The following is a 19,071-nucleotide window of genomic DNA, read 5'->3' as shown; positions in this document are numbered from 1 at the left end:
CAGGAAAGAAGCCTTTCTCCTGCTCGCACTGTGGAAAATGCTTCAGAACATCACCTGAGCTAAAAGTTCACCAGAGAACACACACTGGAGAGAAGCCTTACTTCTGCTCTGACTGTAGCGCGAGTTTCTCTCAACCGAGCCACCTAAAACAACATGAACATGTACACACAGGAGAGAAGCCTTACTCTTCCTCTGACTGTGGGTCTAATTTCTCTCAATCGAGCCACTTAAAAAGACACCAAGGTATACATAATGGACAGTAGCCTTACTCCTGCTCTGACTGTGGAAAATGATTTAAATTATCAGCTGAGCTAAATGGTCATCAGAGATCACACACAGGAGAGAAGCCTTTCTTCTGCTCTTACTGTGACAACAGCTTCTCACGATTTGGGCAATGTAAAACACACCAACGGCTACACACTTGCGAGAAGCCTTATCAGTTCTCTCAGACCAGCTAAGATTAGTCACTCCTCTTAATTGTCATCTCATAAAATAAATGGCAACTTTGAATTGGATCAAATGAAGAAAGTGTAGAACACTATTGTAATCCTATAGTTTCTCACTGTGAGAGAACAATGCAGAGGAAAGGGAGCATCATAGAATGTTAGTCTCTCTTTACTGATCATTGTGCATCTTGTCAGTTTTTTGCTGTGTTTTTAAAAAATTTTTTTTTTGCTCGCGTCCATAGATACATCCCAGCTCTACTGGTAGTACTGGTACTACCAGCAGTACTGCACCTGTCAACGACACAAGTTGTTCTGCTTCCATAGATACATCCCAGCTCTACTGGTAGTACTGGTACTACCAGCAGCACTGCACCTGTCAACGACACAAGTTGTTCTGCTTCCATAGACACATCCCAGCTCTACTGGTAGTACTGGTACTACCAGCAGTACTGCAGCTGTCAACGACACAAGTTGTTCTGCTTCCATAGATACATCCCAGCTCTACTGGTAGTACTGGTACTACCAGCAGCACTGCACCTGTCAACGACACAAGTTGTTCTGCTTCCATAGATACATCCCAGCTCTACTGGTAGTACTGGTACGACCAGCAGCACTGCACCTGTCAACGACACAAGTTGTTCTGCTTCCATAGATACATCCCAGCTCTACTGGTAGTACTGGTACTACCAGCAGTACTGCACCTGTCAACGACACAAGTTGTTCTGCTTCCATAGATACATCCCAGCTCTATTGGTAGTACTGGTACTACCAGCAGCACTGCACCTGTCAATGACACAAGTTGTTCTGCTTCCATAGATACATCCCAGCTCTACTGGTAGTACTGGTACTACCAGCAGCACTGCACCTGTCAACGACACAAGTTGTTCTGCTTCCATAGACACATCCCAGCTCTACTGGTAGTACTGGTACGACCAGCAGCACTGCACCTGTCAACGACACAAGTTGTTCTGCTTCCATAGACACATCCCAGCTCTACTGGTAGTACTGGTACTACCAGCAGCACTGCACCTGTCAACGACACAAGTTGTTCTGCTTCCATAAGCACATCCAATGCTAGCATCAGTAATTCTCCATGTGTTGTTAGCCCAGCTAGCATGGACACTGGGCTGCATCAGAATCACAACTGTCAGAGCTACTGCCTCCTTATCCGGCAAAACACCAAACAACAGACAGGGATGTGCCTTTCCTCAGCCACAGTGTGTTTATATCTCACAACTCAATGAAACCTTCACTCTTGCGCAGACATTTAGAAACAAAACATGCCAATTTGAAAAATAAGCCACAGGAGTTTTTTTGAGCGAGAGTTGAGACTACTTTCGAGTAAGACATGTATAAAAGCTGCAGATACCATTAATAAGAAGGGGCTAGAAGCGTCTTGATGAGTTACCAAGTGGCTAGGACAGGCAAGCTCCATACTATTGTGGAGGACTTAAATCTTCCTGCTTCTGCAGATGTGGCTGGGGAAAAATCCCCAAAAACTATACCGTTTTCCCGACGCATCAGTGACATGGCAGATGTTTGGAACAATTACTGCTTCGCCTTATTTTTATTTTTTATATTTGACCTTTATTTACCGAGGCAAGTCAGTTAAGAACAAATTCTTATTTTCAATGACGGCCTGGGAACAGTGGGTTAACTGCCTGTTCAGTCGCTCTGGATAAGAGCGTCTGCTAAATGACTTAAATGTAAATGTAAATGTTCAGGGGCAGAACGACAGATTTGTACCTTGTCAGCTCGGGGTTTGAACTTGCAACCTTCCGGTTACTAGTCCAACGCTCGAACCACTAGGCTACCCTGCCTTACAAGCCAATAATTCTATGCGTTACAGCTCGATGAGTCGACAGAAAAAAAAAAAGAATTTTGTTGTAATTTTGGAGTGTTTTGTGTAGATTGATGTATTTTATAATAATGCTGTAATGTAACAAAAGGTGGAAAAAGTCAAGCAGTTTGAATACTTTATGAATGCACTGTATCAGATAAAGATGATCAGTTTTCTGCATTAGTTTCGGTGGATTATTTTGATATTACCAAACACGTTTTGTTTCATGATAAACAGGCTATGAATTGACTAGTGTTTATTAAATTGCCTTTTAATGCGAGATTCATTGTTTTAGTCATTTATGAATTTATTTTAATAACTGAAGTTAATTGATATGTTTGTACATTAATTTGTTCCGGAAACATCTTCTCTTGTCTATAATGTTAAATAAAATTGCAAATAAATTCATTAAAAATCCTACAATGTGACTTTTTTGCCCCACTGTATGTATATTATATATTTTTAGTGTTTCCTGTTTGACCCCAGGAAGAGTAGCTGCTGGGGATCCTAATAAAATACTAAATGTATCAGATATTAATGACGTGTTGATCAGTTTTCACCATTAGTTTTTTAATGAATGTTTCATTCAGTGTGTTTCTATGGGATATAGTAGTAAAGGACAAATTCTGTATTTTATCAAATCATTTTTAATCATGTTCATACCTAATGTCCTAAAATACTAAATAAATGATCTAAACAATCCATGGTACGACCTTCTTAAAACCATCCCATATGTCAGCATAGTATTGTAATGCATTATTAGTCTTTTTATGGTGCCAAAGTCCAGGGACGGCATTACAACCACGATCCAATAATGACCCAGTTACTATTGGGGAATGGAACCAGACAGGAAGCTTGTGTTACCTTTCTCTACACCACTACAGTATTCATTTCAACAGACCTTTTACACACACCATTTGTTAGAGCTCAATATATACCAAAGACTATATTGAGGGTCAGACTGTTAATGGAGTGGTTGGCTTTATGAAATGAAAGTAAAAAAAAAAAAAAAAGTTTGTATTTTGTTCATTAGTCCACTGTTAATATAATGCCAAAAAGGTTGCATGTTAGCAATCAAGTAAGAGCACTTTCAGTACAGAGAAAAAAGTGAGATGCTTATGCAAATTATATGCAAACAAATTAGCTAAATAATAATTGCATATAATTTGCATTATCACACCTTTTGGTATGTACTACATTGTTTTCCCATCCTGGTCCTGGGGATCCATGAGCTTGTTTGTTTTTGCCCCTAACACTCACACACTGGATTCAACTAAACAACTCAAGCCTTTGAACTGAATAAGGTATGTGAGTGTGAGGGCAAAAACATACATGTACACCCTTTGGGACCAGGATTGGGGAACACTGCTGTACTGAAATTCCTCCATCTTCAGAACTTCACTGTTGACATGCACATTATTGGGATTGTATACAGGGTGAAGAAACCAAGGTGGACATTTGTAATTTGATTGAACTATCCCTTTAATTAGAGTTCCATTAGAGACGAACCTAATGTGTGCTCGCATACTCCCTTAAAAGACCTTTGCTTGAAAAATGAGAAAAAGTGTCAGTAGCACTGTTTATCCATTTTGAGACGCCATATAACCCTTTCTCTGTTCACAAATTAGAATTGGATTTTAAGGTTTGTATGAATGTCCTGCCTCATAAAATGTTTGTCATCACAAATCAACTGCATTATATTTAGACACTTGAACCAGTAAAATGATTTTTTTTGCTATAGCCTATATCAATGAGCATTCTGTAATCTTAGCGACTGTTCAAGAAAGAATAAAAACAACATTGTAAGGGTATATAAACCCAAAGTTATTTGTTTGGAAGTAATAAAAACGTACATCTAGACGACTGCTGCCAAGAGTCGCACACATCTGTGAGTGACGTCAGTGTGTCGAGTACAGAAAAGGGCTCTATCGCCACTTCCTCAAAATAGATAACTCAAATCTGTCATTAATGTTGAGTGCTGTTGACCAATCACCATTGAACGGGCTTAAACTTCGGCTACCGACTTCAGCAGAAGACTTGCCTCCAAGAAAAAATGTGTGTGCACAAACAGCCGAAAAAACCCTTACACAAAGCCCAAAACGAAAACTTCACAAAATGTCGTGATAATATATGCACAAACTCTTCCGGCTTGGCCTCCAGGAAGAAAATCAAAGTATGTACATGGTAAAATCACCACTGTAAAACACACAAGGTGTTCTCTCTTTAGGCCCACAAACAGCGACAGTGTCGATGCACACTGGTTTGCCATTGGAGAAATACAATGTATATATTGTAACAGAACAGGTAGGACTATTAATATAGACATGGGTGATTTTACCACTGTAATCAGACCAACATTATTATGTTATGGTCATTGAATTGATTAGCTCACTAACCACGTGTTAAATGTGTAGTGTAGCCTCAACTGTGTGGGACTATGAATTGGGAAGCTATAGGCTATTTGTTAATAGGTCAATTATGTTCTGGCCCGCAGAGGAGCTACAAGCCCAGCAACAAATTGACTGGAGGCCAAACCTAGTTGCCAACCCCCGTTCTATATTGTGCTAAACTTGAAGGACTCATTGTCTCTGTGAATTGAAATGTTGTTGCCCACCAGTGCCCTCAGAAGAGGAAACAACGATACAATGTAGTCTAACAACATCTCTCTCAAACAGCACAGATGTGATTCACTGTAGAAGCACTGGTCCTCTTACATTTAATTCCAGGTTGCATATTACAATATTTAGGGGCATATCAGATGGTCTGTTCTGCCCATAACAGTCACACCAAGCATAGGGTTGGTTGGTATAAGATTGAAATGGGTAAATAATGTACCCATGAAAACCCTATGAAACAGCTCCCCAATACCATCTGATGTATATATTTAATGTATTACATGAATGGTGACCACAGCCCTTCCAACAATACATTTAAATAATGTTTTACTGTGATTGTTCCACCCTGCTGAATGTATTCAATGTATTCCATTTCAAATGTGTCTCCCAGTGCAGCTTTACTTCCAGGCTATTATGACACATCTGGCAGTTTCTTCTATGTTCCTGGGTCCAGTACAATGGAAAACATGTTTTTTGGTCACTACCATTCCACAAAAATACCATGCTATATTTTTTTCATTGTACTACAATCGTACATTTTAGTACAGTTCTTCACATCGGAGTGCTGCTGCATGTCCTCTGCCTCTCTTGACCATGTCCGCCGGGCCGGGCACAACGCACAAAGATCAAGACGCGCTCTCCACTTCCCTCTGGTAGTCATTTAGCCTGATAACACATCACATCCGACCGACACAAGCAAAAACTAAATGTAGCAGCCTGTACACCTAATCATTAGTGATCTGACATGCTGTATTACATGGAAACTGTAGGCTACTAACAACAACAGCTACATAGTCTAGTTTATTATGGTCCTGTCCCTCTGACCAGGGTAAACAAAGTGGTAATGTTGTGTTTATACAGTATTTCACAAACAGTTTATTTCATTTAAGAGAAAAAAAAGGTTGCCCAGCATATATTCATGTACAAACATTTTTTTCATTATATTTGTGTCATTTAGCAGATGTTCTTATCCAGAGAGACTTACAGGACAAATAAGAGTTAATTGACTTGCTCAAGGGCACAATGAGAGATTTTTCACCTAGTCGGCTCAGGATTCAAACCAGCGACCTTTCAGTTACTGGCCCAACACTCTTAACCGCTAGGCTACCTGCCACCAGATCAATCAACTTCAATACAGTTATTCAAATACATTCATCATCAATGACTAAAATAATGAATCTAATATTAAAATACAGTTTAATAAACAAGTAGTTGATTCACAGCCTGTTTATCATTAAACAAAAGTTGAGTAATATAAAATAATCCACCCAAACTAATGCTAAAAACTGAACATCAGACCATCCTTACCTGATATACACTGAGTGTACAAAACATAAGAAACACCTTCCTAATATTGAGTTGCACCCCCTTTGTCCTCAGAACACAGGGATGCTGGTCCATGTTGACTCCAATGCTTCCTACAATTGTGTCAAGTTGGCTGGGAGTGGATCTACTCTGAATTGCTCGATCCATCTCCTCCCACAGATGCACAATTACAGTGAATTCAGTGAGCTGTTCTTGGAACCATTCCTGGACAAGCCTTGTGGCATAATCCTGCTGAAGAAAACAACTTGCAAATTGATATACTGCTAGCATGAAGGGATGCACCTGATTGGCCATGATGTTTAGATATCCTGTGGCATTCAAATGTTGCTAAACTTTTGTCAAGGGGCCCAATGTGTGCCCTGAAAACACACCCCAACCATCACACCACCAGCCTGCAATGCTGACACACGGCATGGATGCATGCAGTGGTGTAAAGTACTTAAGTAGTTCTTTAAATCACTTTTACTTAAGTTTTTGTGTATCTGTACTTAACTATTTAGATATTCTTGACCATTTTTACTTTTATTTCACCAAATTCCAACACCCAAATTGTACTTTTTACTCCATATATTTTCCCAGACACCCAAAAGTACTAGTTACATTTTATATGATTACCAGGACAGAAAACAGTCAAATTCCCACACTTATAAAGATAACATCCGTGGTCATCCCTACTGCCTCTGATCTGGCAGACTCACTAGTTCGCTAAAAACCTCTTAAGGATTGTACACTTTTTTTCTTTTCTTTACATTTCCACCTAAAATGACCCAAATCTTACTGCCTGTAGCTCAGCACCTGAAGCAAAGACATGCATATTCTTGATATCTTTTGAAATGAAACAATTTGAAGTGTGTGGAAATGTGAAATTAATGTAGGAGAATAACACATTATATCTGGTAAAATCATACAAACAAAACCTTTTTCTTTTTTCATTAACTTTGAAATGCAAGAAAGGCCATACTTTCAGATAGGAGTCTAGGTGTAATTTAGATTTTGGCCACCAGATGGCAGCAGTGTGTGAAACGTTTGACTGATCCAGTGAAGAATTACATTACTGCACTGTTTCAAGTCTGCCAGGAGTTTCCCCAAATGTCCTGAATTGGTCAATTGATACATTTAAGTACAAAACTATAGAGAACATATAAAAATGCTAGGGTAATAAAACATTTAAGTTTACACACTGACAGGAATTTCACACATGATGGATCATTAGCTTATACACTAACTTTCACACATCTAGATGGTCTGGCGGAGTAGGTCTGGAGCCAGAGACAACAGGGGTTCAAAAATGTAGAACCCAGTTCCTACATTTCACATAAAAATGGATTTTATCAAACAAAAAACTATGCTACATTTGATCTCTGGGACCCTAAGGATGACAAATCAACTGGTTTGAATGTATCAAACCAATTGCAGTGATAAGTTGTTGTTTTACCCTTTACTCAAACACTAGCATGGTATTTTTCCACTGTAATAGCTACTGTTAATTTGACACTGAAGTTTGCTTAAATTCTTGTTAATCTTTTTGCCCATATAAAAGACATGTCTATGTCCCAGAAAGTTAGCTGTTGAATACAATGTCATTATAGTCACATTAGCAACTGTCCTGTTTTAGGAACACCCCCGTATCCCGTAGAGGTTAAATTTAAATGTAAATTTGAAATGATTCATACTTTTAGTTTTGATACTTAAGTATATTTAAAACCAAATACTTTTACTCAAGTGGTATTCTACTTGGTGACTTTCACTTGAGTTACTCTTGCCACATTAAGAGCAGAAGTCAGGTTCCTCTCCTGTGTCTGTCTCTGATGACCTTTTAGCTCAGCTGTTGTTTTAAAACAGTTTCTAGAGTCAGATCAACGGTGAGAAATAACTCCTGTATGTACACGTTCATGCGTTTTTAAGTTGCACAGTAGAGAGAAACTCTTTCCACAGTCAGAGCAGGAATAAGGCTTCTCTCCTGTATGTACACGTTCATGTGTTTTTAAGTTGCACAGTAGAGAGAAACTCTTTCCACAGTCAGAGCAGGAGAAAGGCTTCTCTCCTGTGTGTGTTCTCTGATGAACTTTTAGCTGACCTGATGTTGTGAAGCATTTTATACAATCAGAGCAGGAGTAAGTCTTCACTCTTGTATGTATACGTCCATGTCTTTTTAAGAGAATCAGTTGAGAGAAACTTTTTCCACAGTCAGAGCAGGAGTAAGGCTTCTCTCCTGTGTGTGTTCTCTGGTGAACTTTTAGCTCAGCTGATGTTGTGAAGCATTTTAAACAGTCAGAGCAGGAGTAAGGTTTCACTCCTGTATGTATACGTTCATGTCTTTTTAAGGGGCCAAGTTGAGAGAAAATCTTTCCACAGTCAGAGCAGGAGTAAGGCTTCTCTCCTGTATGTGTTCTCTGATGAACTTTTAGCTCAGCTGATGTTGTGAAGAATTTTACACATTCAGAGCAGGAGTAAGGCTTCAGTCCTGTATGTCTACGTGTATGTGTTTTTAAGAAGTTCATTCGAGAAAAACTCTTCCCACAGTCAGAGCAGGAGTAAGGCTTCACTCCATTGTGCACACTCTGATGAACTGTCAGATTCCTTGATGTTTTGAATCTCTTCCCACAGTCAGTACAGGAATACGGATTCTCTCCTGTGTGTATTTTTAGGTGTATTTTTAGCTTTGATAGAATTGGGAAAGTCTCCTCACAATGTGGGCAGTGGTGAGACCTCTTAGCTCTGTGATCTTCCTGCTGTTGCTCTCTGGATGTAGAGAATGTCTCAACATGGTCTCCTGTGTGAACAACATCAGAAGAACCAGTCAGTTGGAGTGATATACATGTCAATCAAATGTATATTATGAGTCCCTTTTTACATCATCAGTTGTCACAAAGTGCTTTATAGAAACCCAGACCAAAACCCCTAAAGAGCAAGCAATGCAGATATAGAAGCACAGTGGTCTGGAAAAACTCCCTAGAAAGCAGGAACCTTGGAAGAAACAGGCCCAAAGAGGTGGCCAGTCCTCTTCTGGCTGTACTGGGTGACATATGTATTCATATCAGTAGGCTGTACAATACAGTGGAATAAAACTATTCTAAAAGTGGGTAAGAGATGAAAGCTAAAAAGGGGCTTGTCATCCTCTACTCACTATCACAAGGGTTAGTAACTACACAGACTCATTTCATATCTTCCTCCACTCACTATCACAAGGGTTAGTAACTACAGACTCATTTCATATCATCCTCCACTCACCATCACAAGGGTTAGTAACTGCACAGACTCATGAAATAACATCTACCTTCTCACTGAAACAGTTCATCATGAAACAGTTCTACTGCAACTTTTCATGCACAGTGGGAAGTTGGAATGAATAACACAAACTTAGTTAGATACAACCAGCTCTTACCATGAGAAATAGATGTCCCAATCTTCTCCTCCTCTTCTTCACCTTTAATGTTGACATTCAGTTCCAGTGTTTGACTGCAGTCTTCCAGCTTCACTGATGCCATCTCTGGATCCTGCAGTGCAAACTGGGCTCCACTGTCACAATCAGGACCTAGTGACTGTAGGTTTGGACTCAGTGTGGAAGGAGAGAGGCAGGCTGGGTTTGTCCTCACTGTGGATGTTACCGGCTTCAGACTTAATTCTAGTCGTCCTGTAGTAACAACGAGTAACAGACAAAAAAGGTTGGTCTATATTATTATTTCTCCTTGATCAATGATCTATTTCAGTGCTTGACTTGGACTGAAATAGGTGCCGGTACTGTTTATATTTAGATGCAGGAGCTCCACAATACTGTTGAGCTAATATTCTAGAAGAGGAACATGAGCTCAAGCAGTATAAATTTGAGGTGCCGGTAATCAGCTCCTGTCCATCTCATTTCAATAGATGAGGTAGATAAGTATTGACAACAAAACATGTATTCATTTAAATTAGACAATGTACACGCTTTAAAATTAGCTACGCTACACAACGTAAGTGAACTTAATCAAAAGTAGATTTCCCAAATGCATAAATGACAAAAACATTTAGGACAAGGTTAGTTTGTTTTAACCTTGTTTTCACTTCAAAAATCAATTGTATTTCCTGTTCACACCATAGTAACATTTACAGATAAATCTGTTGACGCAGACAGAGTGGGCCCAGCCATGTTAACAGCTTGTGAAAATCACACAAAACCAATAACATGACAAAAAAAACTCATAAATGTCAAATAAATCGATTTTTTATTAAAATGACCTTGAAGAAATGATGTACATCCATTCAGACAAACCAAAATATTCTAGCTGTGACTTTTAAAATAGTTTATCACGTTCACTTGGATTGACACAAAAAGAACAAACCTTTACCAAAAGTGAAATTCCTTTAATGGATGTTACCTAACATGTTCTTTTGATATTAGATAGCACGTTTCAACTATTAAATACCTTTAGTAACAAATAGAAACGGACACAAGGTTATCTTTTTAACATCACATTTCTGGCGCTTTCTTTACTCTGAATATTCGGGATCATTGCTACTCGAACTTCCGCGATGCATTCAAAGCCCTGCCTTCTGCAAATCTGACCATGATTCAATGTTGTTGTTCCCAGCCTATAGACAGAAACTAAAACAGGAAACGTCCGTGCTCAGGTCAATACAACGCTGGTCTGGCCAATCAGATTGCTTCTATCATGTGGACTGGGATATGTTCCGGATAGCCTCAGACAACATTGATGTATACGCTGACTCAGTGAGCGAGTTTATTAGCAAGTGCATCGGAGATGTCGTACCCGCTGTGACGATTAAAATCTTCCCAAACCAGAAACCGTGGATTAATGGCAGCATTGGTGTAAAACTGAAAGCGCGAACCACCGATTTTAATCGTGGCAAGGCGACCGGGAACATGACCGAATACAAACAGTGCAGCTATTCCCTCCACAAGGAAATCAAAACAACAAAAGCGTCAGTATAGAGAAAAAGTTGAGTCACAATTCAAACAACAATATGTGGTCTACAGTCAATCACGGATTACGAAAAGAAAACCAGCCCTGTCGCGGACGTCTTGCTCCCAGACAAACTAAACAACCTCTTTGTTCGCTTTGAGGACAATACAGTGCAACTGACACGGCCCGTTACCAAACCTGTGGGCTCTCCTCCGTGGCCAACGTGAGTAAAACATTTAAACGTGTTAACCCTCGCAAGGCTGCCGGTCCAGTCGGCATCCATCAGAGCATGCGCAGACCAGCTGGTTGGTGTGTTTACGGACATATCCAACCAATCCCTATCCCAGTCTGTTGTCCCCACATGCTTCAAGATGTTCACCATTGTTCCTGTTCCCAAGAAAGCCTAGGTAACTGAACTAAATGACTATTGCCCCATTGCATTCACTTCTGTCATCATGAAGTGCTTTGAGAGACGAGTCAAGGATCCTATCACCTCCACCCTACCTGATACCCTAGACCCACTCCAATTTGCTTACCGCCCCAATAGGTTCACAGACGATGCAATCGCCATCACACTACACGCTGACTGTCCTAACCCATCTGGACAAGATAAATACCTAGGTAAGAATGCTGTTCATTGACTACAGCTCAGCATTTAACATCATAGTACCCTCCAAACTCATTATTAAGCTCGAGACCCTGGATCTCAACCGCGCCCTGTGCAACTGGGTCCTGGAATTTCTGACGGGTCGCCCCCAGGTGGTGAAGGTAGGGTAGGAAACAACATCTCCACCCCGCTGATCCTCAACACTGGGGCCCCACGAGGGTGCGTTCTCAGCCCTCTCCTGTACTCCCTGCTCACCCATGACTGCATGGCCATGCATGCTTCCAACTCAAGCATCAAGTTTGCAGACGACACTACAGTGGTAGGCCTGATTATCAACAATGCTGAGACGGTCTATAGGGAGGAGGTGAAGGCCCTCGGAGTGCGGTGTCAGGAAAACAACCTCTCACTCAATGTCAACAAAACAAAAGGAGATGATCGTGAACTACAGGAAACAGCTGTTATGAACAGAGTGGACCAAGTTTTGTAAACTTTACCCTTTGCAAAAAAATATACACTGCTCAAAAAAATAAAGGGAACACTTAAACAACACAATGTAACTCCAAGTCAATCACACTTCTGTGAAATCAAACTGTCCACTTAGGAAGCAACATTGATTGACAATACATTTCACATGCTGTTGTGCAAATGGAATAGACAACAGGTGGAAATTATAGGCAATTAGTAAGACACCCCCAATAAAGGAGTGGTTCTGCAGGTGGTGACCACAGACCACTTCTCAGTTCCTATGCTTCCTGGCTGATGTTTTGGTCACTTTTGAATACTGGCGGTGCTTTCACTCTAGTGGTAGCATGAGACAGAGTCTACAACCCACACAAGTGGCTCAGGTAGTGCAGCTCATCCAGGATGGCACATCAATGCGAGCTGTGGCAAGAAGGTTTGCTGTGTCTGTCAGCGTAGTGTCCAGAGCATGGAGGCGCTACCAGGAGACAGGCCAGTACATCAGGAGACGTGGAGGAGGCCGTAGGAGGGCAATAATCCAGCAGCAGGACCGCTACCTCCGCCTTTGTGCAAGGAGGAGCAGGAGGAGCACTGCCAGAGCCCTGCAAAATGACCTCCAGCAGGCCACAAATGTGCATGTGTCTGCTCAAACGGTCAGAAACAGACTCCATGAGGGTGGTTTTGAGGGTCCGACGTCCACAGGTGGAGGTTGTGCTTACAGCCCAACACTGTGCAGAACGTTTAACATTTGCCATGGAATACCAAGATTGGCTAATTCTGTGCTCTTCACAGATGAAAGCAGGTTCACACTGAGCACATGTGACAGACGTGACAGTCTGGAGACGCCGTGGAAAACGTTCTGCTGCCTGCAACATCCTCCAGCATGACCGGTTTGGCGGTGGGTCAGTCATGGTGTGGGGTGGCATTTCTTTGTGGGGCCGCACAGCCCTCCATGTGCTCGCCAGAGGTAGCCTGACTGCCATTAGGTACTGAGATGACATCCTCGGACCCCTTGTGAGACCATATGCTGGTGCGGTTGGCCCTGGGTTCCTCCTAATGCAAGACAATGCTAGACCTCATGTGGCTGGAGTGTGTCAGCAGTTCCTACAAGAGGAAGGCATTGATGCTATGGACTGGCCCGCCCATTCCCCAGACCTGGATCCAATTGAGGACATCTGGGACATCATGTCTCGCTCCATCCACCAACGCCACGTTACACCACAGACTGTCCAGGAGTTGGCGGATGCTTTAGTCCAGGTCTGGGAGGAGATCCCTCAGGAGACCATCCGCCACCTCATCAGGAGCATGCCCAGGCATTGTAGGGAGGTCATACAGGCATGTGGAGGCCACACACACTACTGAGCCTAATTTTGACTTGTTTTAAGGACATTACATCAAAGTTGGATCAGCCTGTAGTGTGGTTTTCAACTTTAATTTTGAGTGTGACTCCAAATCCAGACCTCCATGGGTTGATAAATTTGATTTCCATTGATCATTTTTGTGTGATTTTGTTGTCAGCACATTCAACTATGTAAAGAAAAAAGTATTTAATAAGAATATTTCATTCATTCAGATCTAGGATGTGTTATTTTAGTGTTCCCTTTATTTTTTTGAGCAGTGTATATAATTGCGTTATTTATAAGGAACGTAAAGGTGAATTGAGTTATTACACACAAGCGCTTCACAGAGGCGTTCCCGAACAGAAATATGCAGATGTATTGTAGAACACACCAATAGGATCTGACTCGTGCTTGGCTCTGCCCAGTATGACTCATCTGTTCCCATTGGAAACAACTGGCTGTGGTCGGTCTTGGTTTGGTGCAACCATCGTTGCATTGAGAGATCCTTGGGATATAGACCGACCTCATTATATGAGAACGGTGGTGCTTAATTTGAGCCAGATCCTCCGGCACCGCTCAGTTTCGTAGTCTTTCGTTCCGGGAACCCTTTCGCAAAGATCAGGTAGCCTACCTTGCGGCGCGAAAAATTATCTTCACTGTTTGCAATGCAAAAAATCCTCATAAAAGCAAATCAGAGTAATCACATTTGGATTCCTCTGTAATTATCAGCCCCATAAAAAACGTAATGTGAAAACGTGCCTGATGTTCTAAGAATGTATTAATGTTGGGCCGAACCAGGTTTATGGTTTGTGCAACATTGTAGCCTATTTAGACCAAGGCGTGGCCATTGCTGTGGTGAGAGAGAAGCAGAACTAAAAGGAACTAAAAAGATATTCACTTTCTATGATCTCTCTCCCTCTCTGTGCTGTTATAGACATGAGCCTGCAACTCTCATAACAGGCCTTTCACAATATTTTTAATACAAATCACTGGAAAACACAGGTTGTAAAGCAAATGGATCCTGCTGAAAAGAAAATACTATTCTGTATGTGTTACCAAGTTATCTTTCAAATAGGCCTATTGAGCAAACAGCATTGTTTTACAAAGTAAATCAAGAGAGGGATACGCTTTTGGCCGGTGAGTGAGCTGCACATCATTGGGTGAGTCAGTGAAACTGGAAAGCTTGTTTAGGACTCATATTGTACCATGTGCTTCTCCTCACACCTGGACTAGACTACTGATGGATTCAAGACAAGGTTGTTTTTATTGAACTCAGATTCTCAGTTTGTCAAAGTAGCCTGTCATTTGTGAGGTATTTAAAAAACATTGTGCGAAAGTCTCCTGTCATCTAAAATTATGTATAATTGCGTGAAATCTGTTTATAAAAAGGCCAACTTCTGCAAGTGTCTCCACATCACTGCTCTATGCCAGTACACAAACTTGGATAGACAGAACCTGCTCTTACCATGACTAACAGATTCCCCAATCTCCTCCTCCTCTTCTTCATCTTTAATGTTGGCATTCAGCTCCAGTGTTTGACTGCAGTCTTCCAGCTTCACTGATGCCATCTCTGGATCCTGCAGTGCAAACTGGGCTGCACTGTCACAATCAGGACCCAGTGACTGTAGGTTTGGACTCAGTGTGGAAGGAGAGGCAGGCTGGGTTTGTCCTCACTGTTGATGTTACCGGCCTCAGACTTAATCTGAGTCAGTCTGTAGTAATAAAGAGAAACGGACACTTAGGTTAGTCTAAAGTTAGTCTTGACAGTTCTGGCACTTTCTTAATTCTCTAAAAATATGGTTTATATTTAGGTTCGGGAGCTCAATACTGTTGAGCTAATATTCTATTAGAGGAACATGAGCTCAAACAGTAGAAATTTGAGGTGCTGGTACTCAGCTCTGGTGAGCTCCTGTCCAAGTCAAGCACTGATCTCATTTGAATAGATCTGGTTGCTAAGCATTGACAACAAAACACGAGTTCATTCACATTAGACAAAGTATACACTTTATAGGCTACACAACTCTAAATGCACTTAATCTATAGTAGATTTCCTGAATTCACATGAATGCATAAATTACTCAAAAACATTTAGTACAAGGTTGCAGTATGTTTCAGGCAGCACTATGTACTATTTTCCTGAATAACCTTGTCTCCACTGTATTATTCCAATCAAAAACCAATAGCATTTTCCTTCACACCATAGTAACATTTATAGATAGACAGAATCAACAGAATGTCTCTGAATATTAGTACACATGTAGAAAACTGATTACATTAATAATTTAGCGCAACCGTAAAATGGTCTCTCTCTGCTGTAACCTCACTGCCTGCACTGAAGTGCGTTGATGCAGACCGAGTGGGATCCGCCATTTTACCAGCTCGTGAATTTTATACAAAACCAAAAACGACATGTAAAACGAACCCAGAAAGCTACAACAAATTGATCGTTAATGAAATGACCTTAACGAAATGATATATATCCACTCAGACTAACCCAGTCTCTAACCGTGACTTGTAAAAACGTCATCACGTTCACTCACGCGGTTTGACACAAAAATAACACATAAAACCTTTATCAAACGTGATAATACCTTGACGTATTTGTTACCTAGCATGTTATGACATGTTCTTTCGAGTCATACATTTGAAACGGACACAGAAGTAGTCGTCTCTGCTGCACAATTCAGATGTTTCCTTTATTGTGAAGAATGATGTGCGCATGCGCGGAACTTCCTGTTACCCCACTACCAGTTTCTAAACCCAGAGACGTAACAACGCGAGACTTCAGAGAAGGCTTGTGAAGCAGACCAAGCCCGGTTTGAGAAGTTTGAGAAGTGAACAATTCTGATACTTTTGCAGCGTTTAATGGGGATCCTAATAAATACCTAAAAGATTCTGTCGTTACACAGTTGATACATGGCCATTATTTTATCAATTTCATAACTGCAGTGGCTTATTCACAATAGCTCTCACTGCATATGAAATATCCTAGCATCACAGGTAGCCTAGTGGTTATTGCGTTGGGTTGAGCACCGAGCTGCAAGATAAAAATCTGTCGTTCTGTTCCTGAACAAGACAGTTAATCCACTGTTCCTTAGTAGGCCGTCATTGTAAATAAGATGTTTTTTAACTGACTTGCCTAGTTTAAATAAAAAACATTTTTAATCACAGGAGTTGGTTTTATATTCAGACATTCATTCGCAAAAAATCCATTTAAATTGCAAAAGTCAATAACTAATTCATTAATTGTCAAAGAAACAAAAATATTCTATAAAAGTCGAGCATAAAATCTATCAAATATCATTTAAAACTGTTTAAATCAATAACTAATTCACCGTTTGTCACAGAAACTTCAACATGTGTATGATTAATTCTATTAATGTCTAGTATACTTTTACAACCTTTGCTTTGAGTAGAAATTGCAGTTTTGATTTGATAGAAATACATAAAATATCAAGTATTGCATTTAAAGATAAAGAAATCAATAACTCATTCAGTGATTGTCTCAAAAAAGTGAGAATATGCATATAAAATAACTTGAAATAAATGTTAATTTCAAGTGCAATTTGTTCTATATGAAGTTAGATAATGTTTACATAAAGTTGTACAATGTTTACAATCTTAAACTGTATGTCAAATCAATGTTTACCATCTTAAACTGTATGTCAAATCAATGTTTACCATCTTAAACTGTATGTCAAATCAATGTTTACCATCTTAAACTGTATGTCAAATCAATGTTTACCATCTTAAACTGTATGTCAAATCAATGTTTACCATCTTAAACTGTATGTCAAATCAATGTTTACCATCTTAAACTATATGTCAAATCAATGTTTACCATCTTAAACTGTATGTCAAATCAATGTTTACCATCTTAAACTGTATGTCAAATCAATGTTTACCATCTTAAACTATATGTCAAATCAATGTTTACCATCTTAAACTATATGTCAAATCAATGTTTACCATCTTAAACTATATGTCAAATCAATGTTTACCATCTTAAACTATATGTCAAATCAATATTTTCATGTTTAGTGCAACAGTTCCACATGTTAAAGTAGTTACAAAGCACAAGTCATTTATTTATACGTCTCTAATTTAACAGCAAAGATGATACGGAGTGTGAGAACGAGGGCCTAGTATGTGAATGGTCTGTAGTGGAAAGACATAGGAAGAACAGAGATAATGATACTGGAAGCAGAGGCACCTGGTTTAAAGGTGAAATAAAAAATTGGAAATGGTAGATTGTTAACTTAGGCCGCCCCATCCCGCATGCGGGATCGTGACTACAGCCTCAAGCTCATTACCATAACGCAACATTAGCGATTTCTGAAAATTGCAAAATAAATGGAATAAATATGCCTGTCCTCAAGCTTATCCTTTTCTTAACAATCCTGTCGTCTCAGATTTTCAAAATATGCTTTAGAACCAGAGAAAATCAATAATTTGTGTAAGAGTGGTGATAGCTAGCTTAGCATTTAGCGTTAGCATTTAGCGTTAGCATTTAGCACACAACATTCACAAAAACCAGCAAAGGGATCAAATAAAATAATTTACCTTTGAAGAACTTCAGATGTTTCAATGAGGAGACTCTCAGTTACATAGCAGATGTCCAGTTTTTCCTGAAAGATGCTTGTGTAGGACACAACGTTCCGTTTTGTTACTATGCATTTGGCTACCGAAACTAACCGAAAATTCAGTCACCTAAACGTCGAACTTTTTTCCGAATTAACTCCATAATATCGACTGAAACATGGAAAACGTTGTTTGAATCAATCCTCAAGGTGTTTTGTCATATATCTCTTCATTGAAATGCCAGTCCTAGAAGCGTGCATTCTTCTCTGATTCAGATGGAAAAATACTGGTACCTGACTTTTGCGCACCAATTTCCACGCAGACACCATGCGGGACACTTGGTAATTGTAGGCTCTTATGGGCAATCTTCCAATGATATGCCTACAAATACGTCACAATGCTGCAGACACCTGGGGAAACGATAGGAAGTGTCCGTTCATTCCTGTCGCATTCACAGCCATATAAGGAGATCATGGAAAACGTGCCTCCAGAAATCCTGTTGATTTCCTGGTCACTCAAACATCTTGGTTTTGCCTGTAGATTTTGTTCTATGGCACTCACAGTGAAAATCTTTGCAGTTCTGGAAACGTCAGAGTGTCTTCTTTCCAAAACTATCAATTCCAAGCATAGTCGAGCATCTTTTCGTGACAAAATATTGCGCTAAAAACGGGCACGTCTTTTTATCCAAAAATGAAATACTGCCCCTATAGGTATTGTGCTAGTCAGTTTCAGCAAGGGAAGATTCTTCAAATAGAAAATCATAATGGGACGAAGCTCAGAAGCCATGACCCTGGAGCTGATGCTACATTGAAGGGAGTAATAATCTCTGAGGTCCCAATATCTATGTTCATGGATGATATTGTTAAAGGACATGTGAAGGGAGACAGTGGTTGAAGCCTAAAGGTTGATCAGTAGGAAAGAGGGTTACAGAAGTGAAAGCTTACCAGTGCTGT

At 40.2% G+C, this 19,071-nt stretch overlaps 2 protein-coding genes and 1 long non-coding RNA gene across 6 annotated transcripts in view; 1 reads left to right on the top strand and 2 right to left on the bottom strand.

Annotated features, from left to right (window-relative positions):
- The window catches only part of LOC118370533 (zinc finger protein 420-like), a 130,465-nt gene that overhangs the window by 5,485 nt on the left and 105,909 nt on the right, over positions 1-19,071 (top strand). The gene's annotated exons all lie outside the window — the stretch shown is intronic.
- Positions 682-2,112, bottom strand: LOC127918854 (uncharacterized). Its single transcript, XR_008101073.1, has 3 exons — positions 1,394-2,112; positions 1,066-1,229; positions 682-983 (listed from the first exon to the last, which is right to left on the bottom strand). It is a non-coding gene; the product is annotated as an uncharacterized LOC127918854 (long non-coding RNA).
- Positions 7,888-16,265, bottom strand: LOC127918852 (gastrula zinc finger protein XlCGF17.1-like). 2 transcript variants are annotated; one of them, XM_052502127.1, is made up of 4 exons: positions 16,129-16,265; positions 15,003-15,249; positions 9,613-9,861; positions 7,888-9,000 (listed from the first exon to the last, which is right to left on the bottom strand). In XM_052502127.1, the coding sequence occupies exons 2-4, from the start codon at positions 15,103-15,105 to the stop codon at positions 8,084-8,086; spliced, it is 1,269 nt and encodes a 422-aa protein (XP_052358087.1). In that variant the 5' UTR covers positions 15,106-15,249; positions 16,129-16,265; the 3' UTR covers positions 7,888-8,083. The 2 variants fall into 2 exon arrangements, with proteins under 2 accessions (XP_052358087.1, XP_052358088.1); XM_052502128.1 differs by lacking the exon at positions 9,613-9,861.

This window comes from Oncorhynchus keta, unplaced genomic scaffold (assembly GCF_023373465.1).
Source record: "Oncorhynchus keta strain PuntledgeMale-10-30-2019 unplaced genomic scaffold, Oket_V2 Un_contig_1510_pilon_pilon, whole genome shotgun sequence".
Taxonomy (NCBI): domain Eukaryota; kingdom Metazoa; phylum Chordata; class Actinopteri; order Salmoniformes; family Salmonidae; genus Oncorhynchus; species Oncorhynchus keta.
This window is presented reverse-complemented; position numbering and strand designations above follow the sequence as displayed.

What these genes read in the sequence shown, in the direction of transcription:
- LOC127918852 (XM_052502127.1), bottom strand. Translation starts at nt 15,105, where the DNA reads ATGGCATCAGTGAAGCTGGAAGACTGCAGTCAAACACTGGAGCTGAAT. An exon ending in TGGGGAATCTGTTAGTCATG is followed by an intron (nt 9,862 to 15,002) that starts GTAAGAGCAGGT and finishes TTGTTACTACAG; the next exon opens with GACGACTAGAATTAAGTCTG. An exon ending in TGGGACATCTATTTCTCATG is followed by an intron (nt 9,001 to 9,612) that starts GTAAGAGCTGGT and finishes TTGTTCACACAG; the next exon opens with GAGACCATGTTGAGACATTC.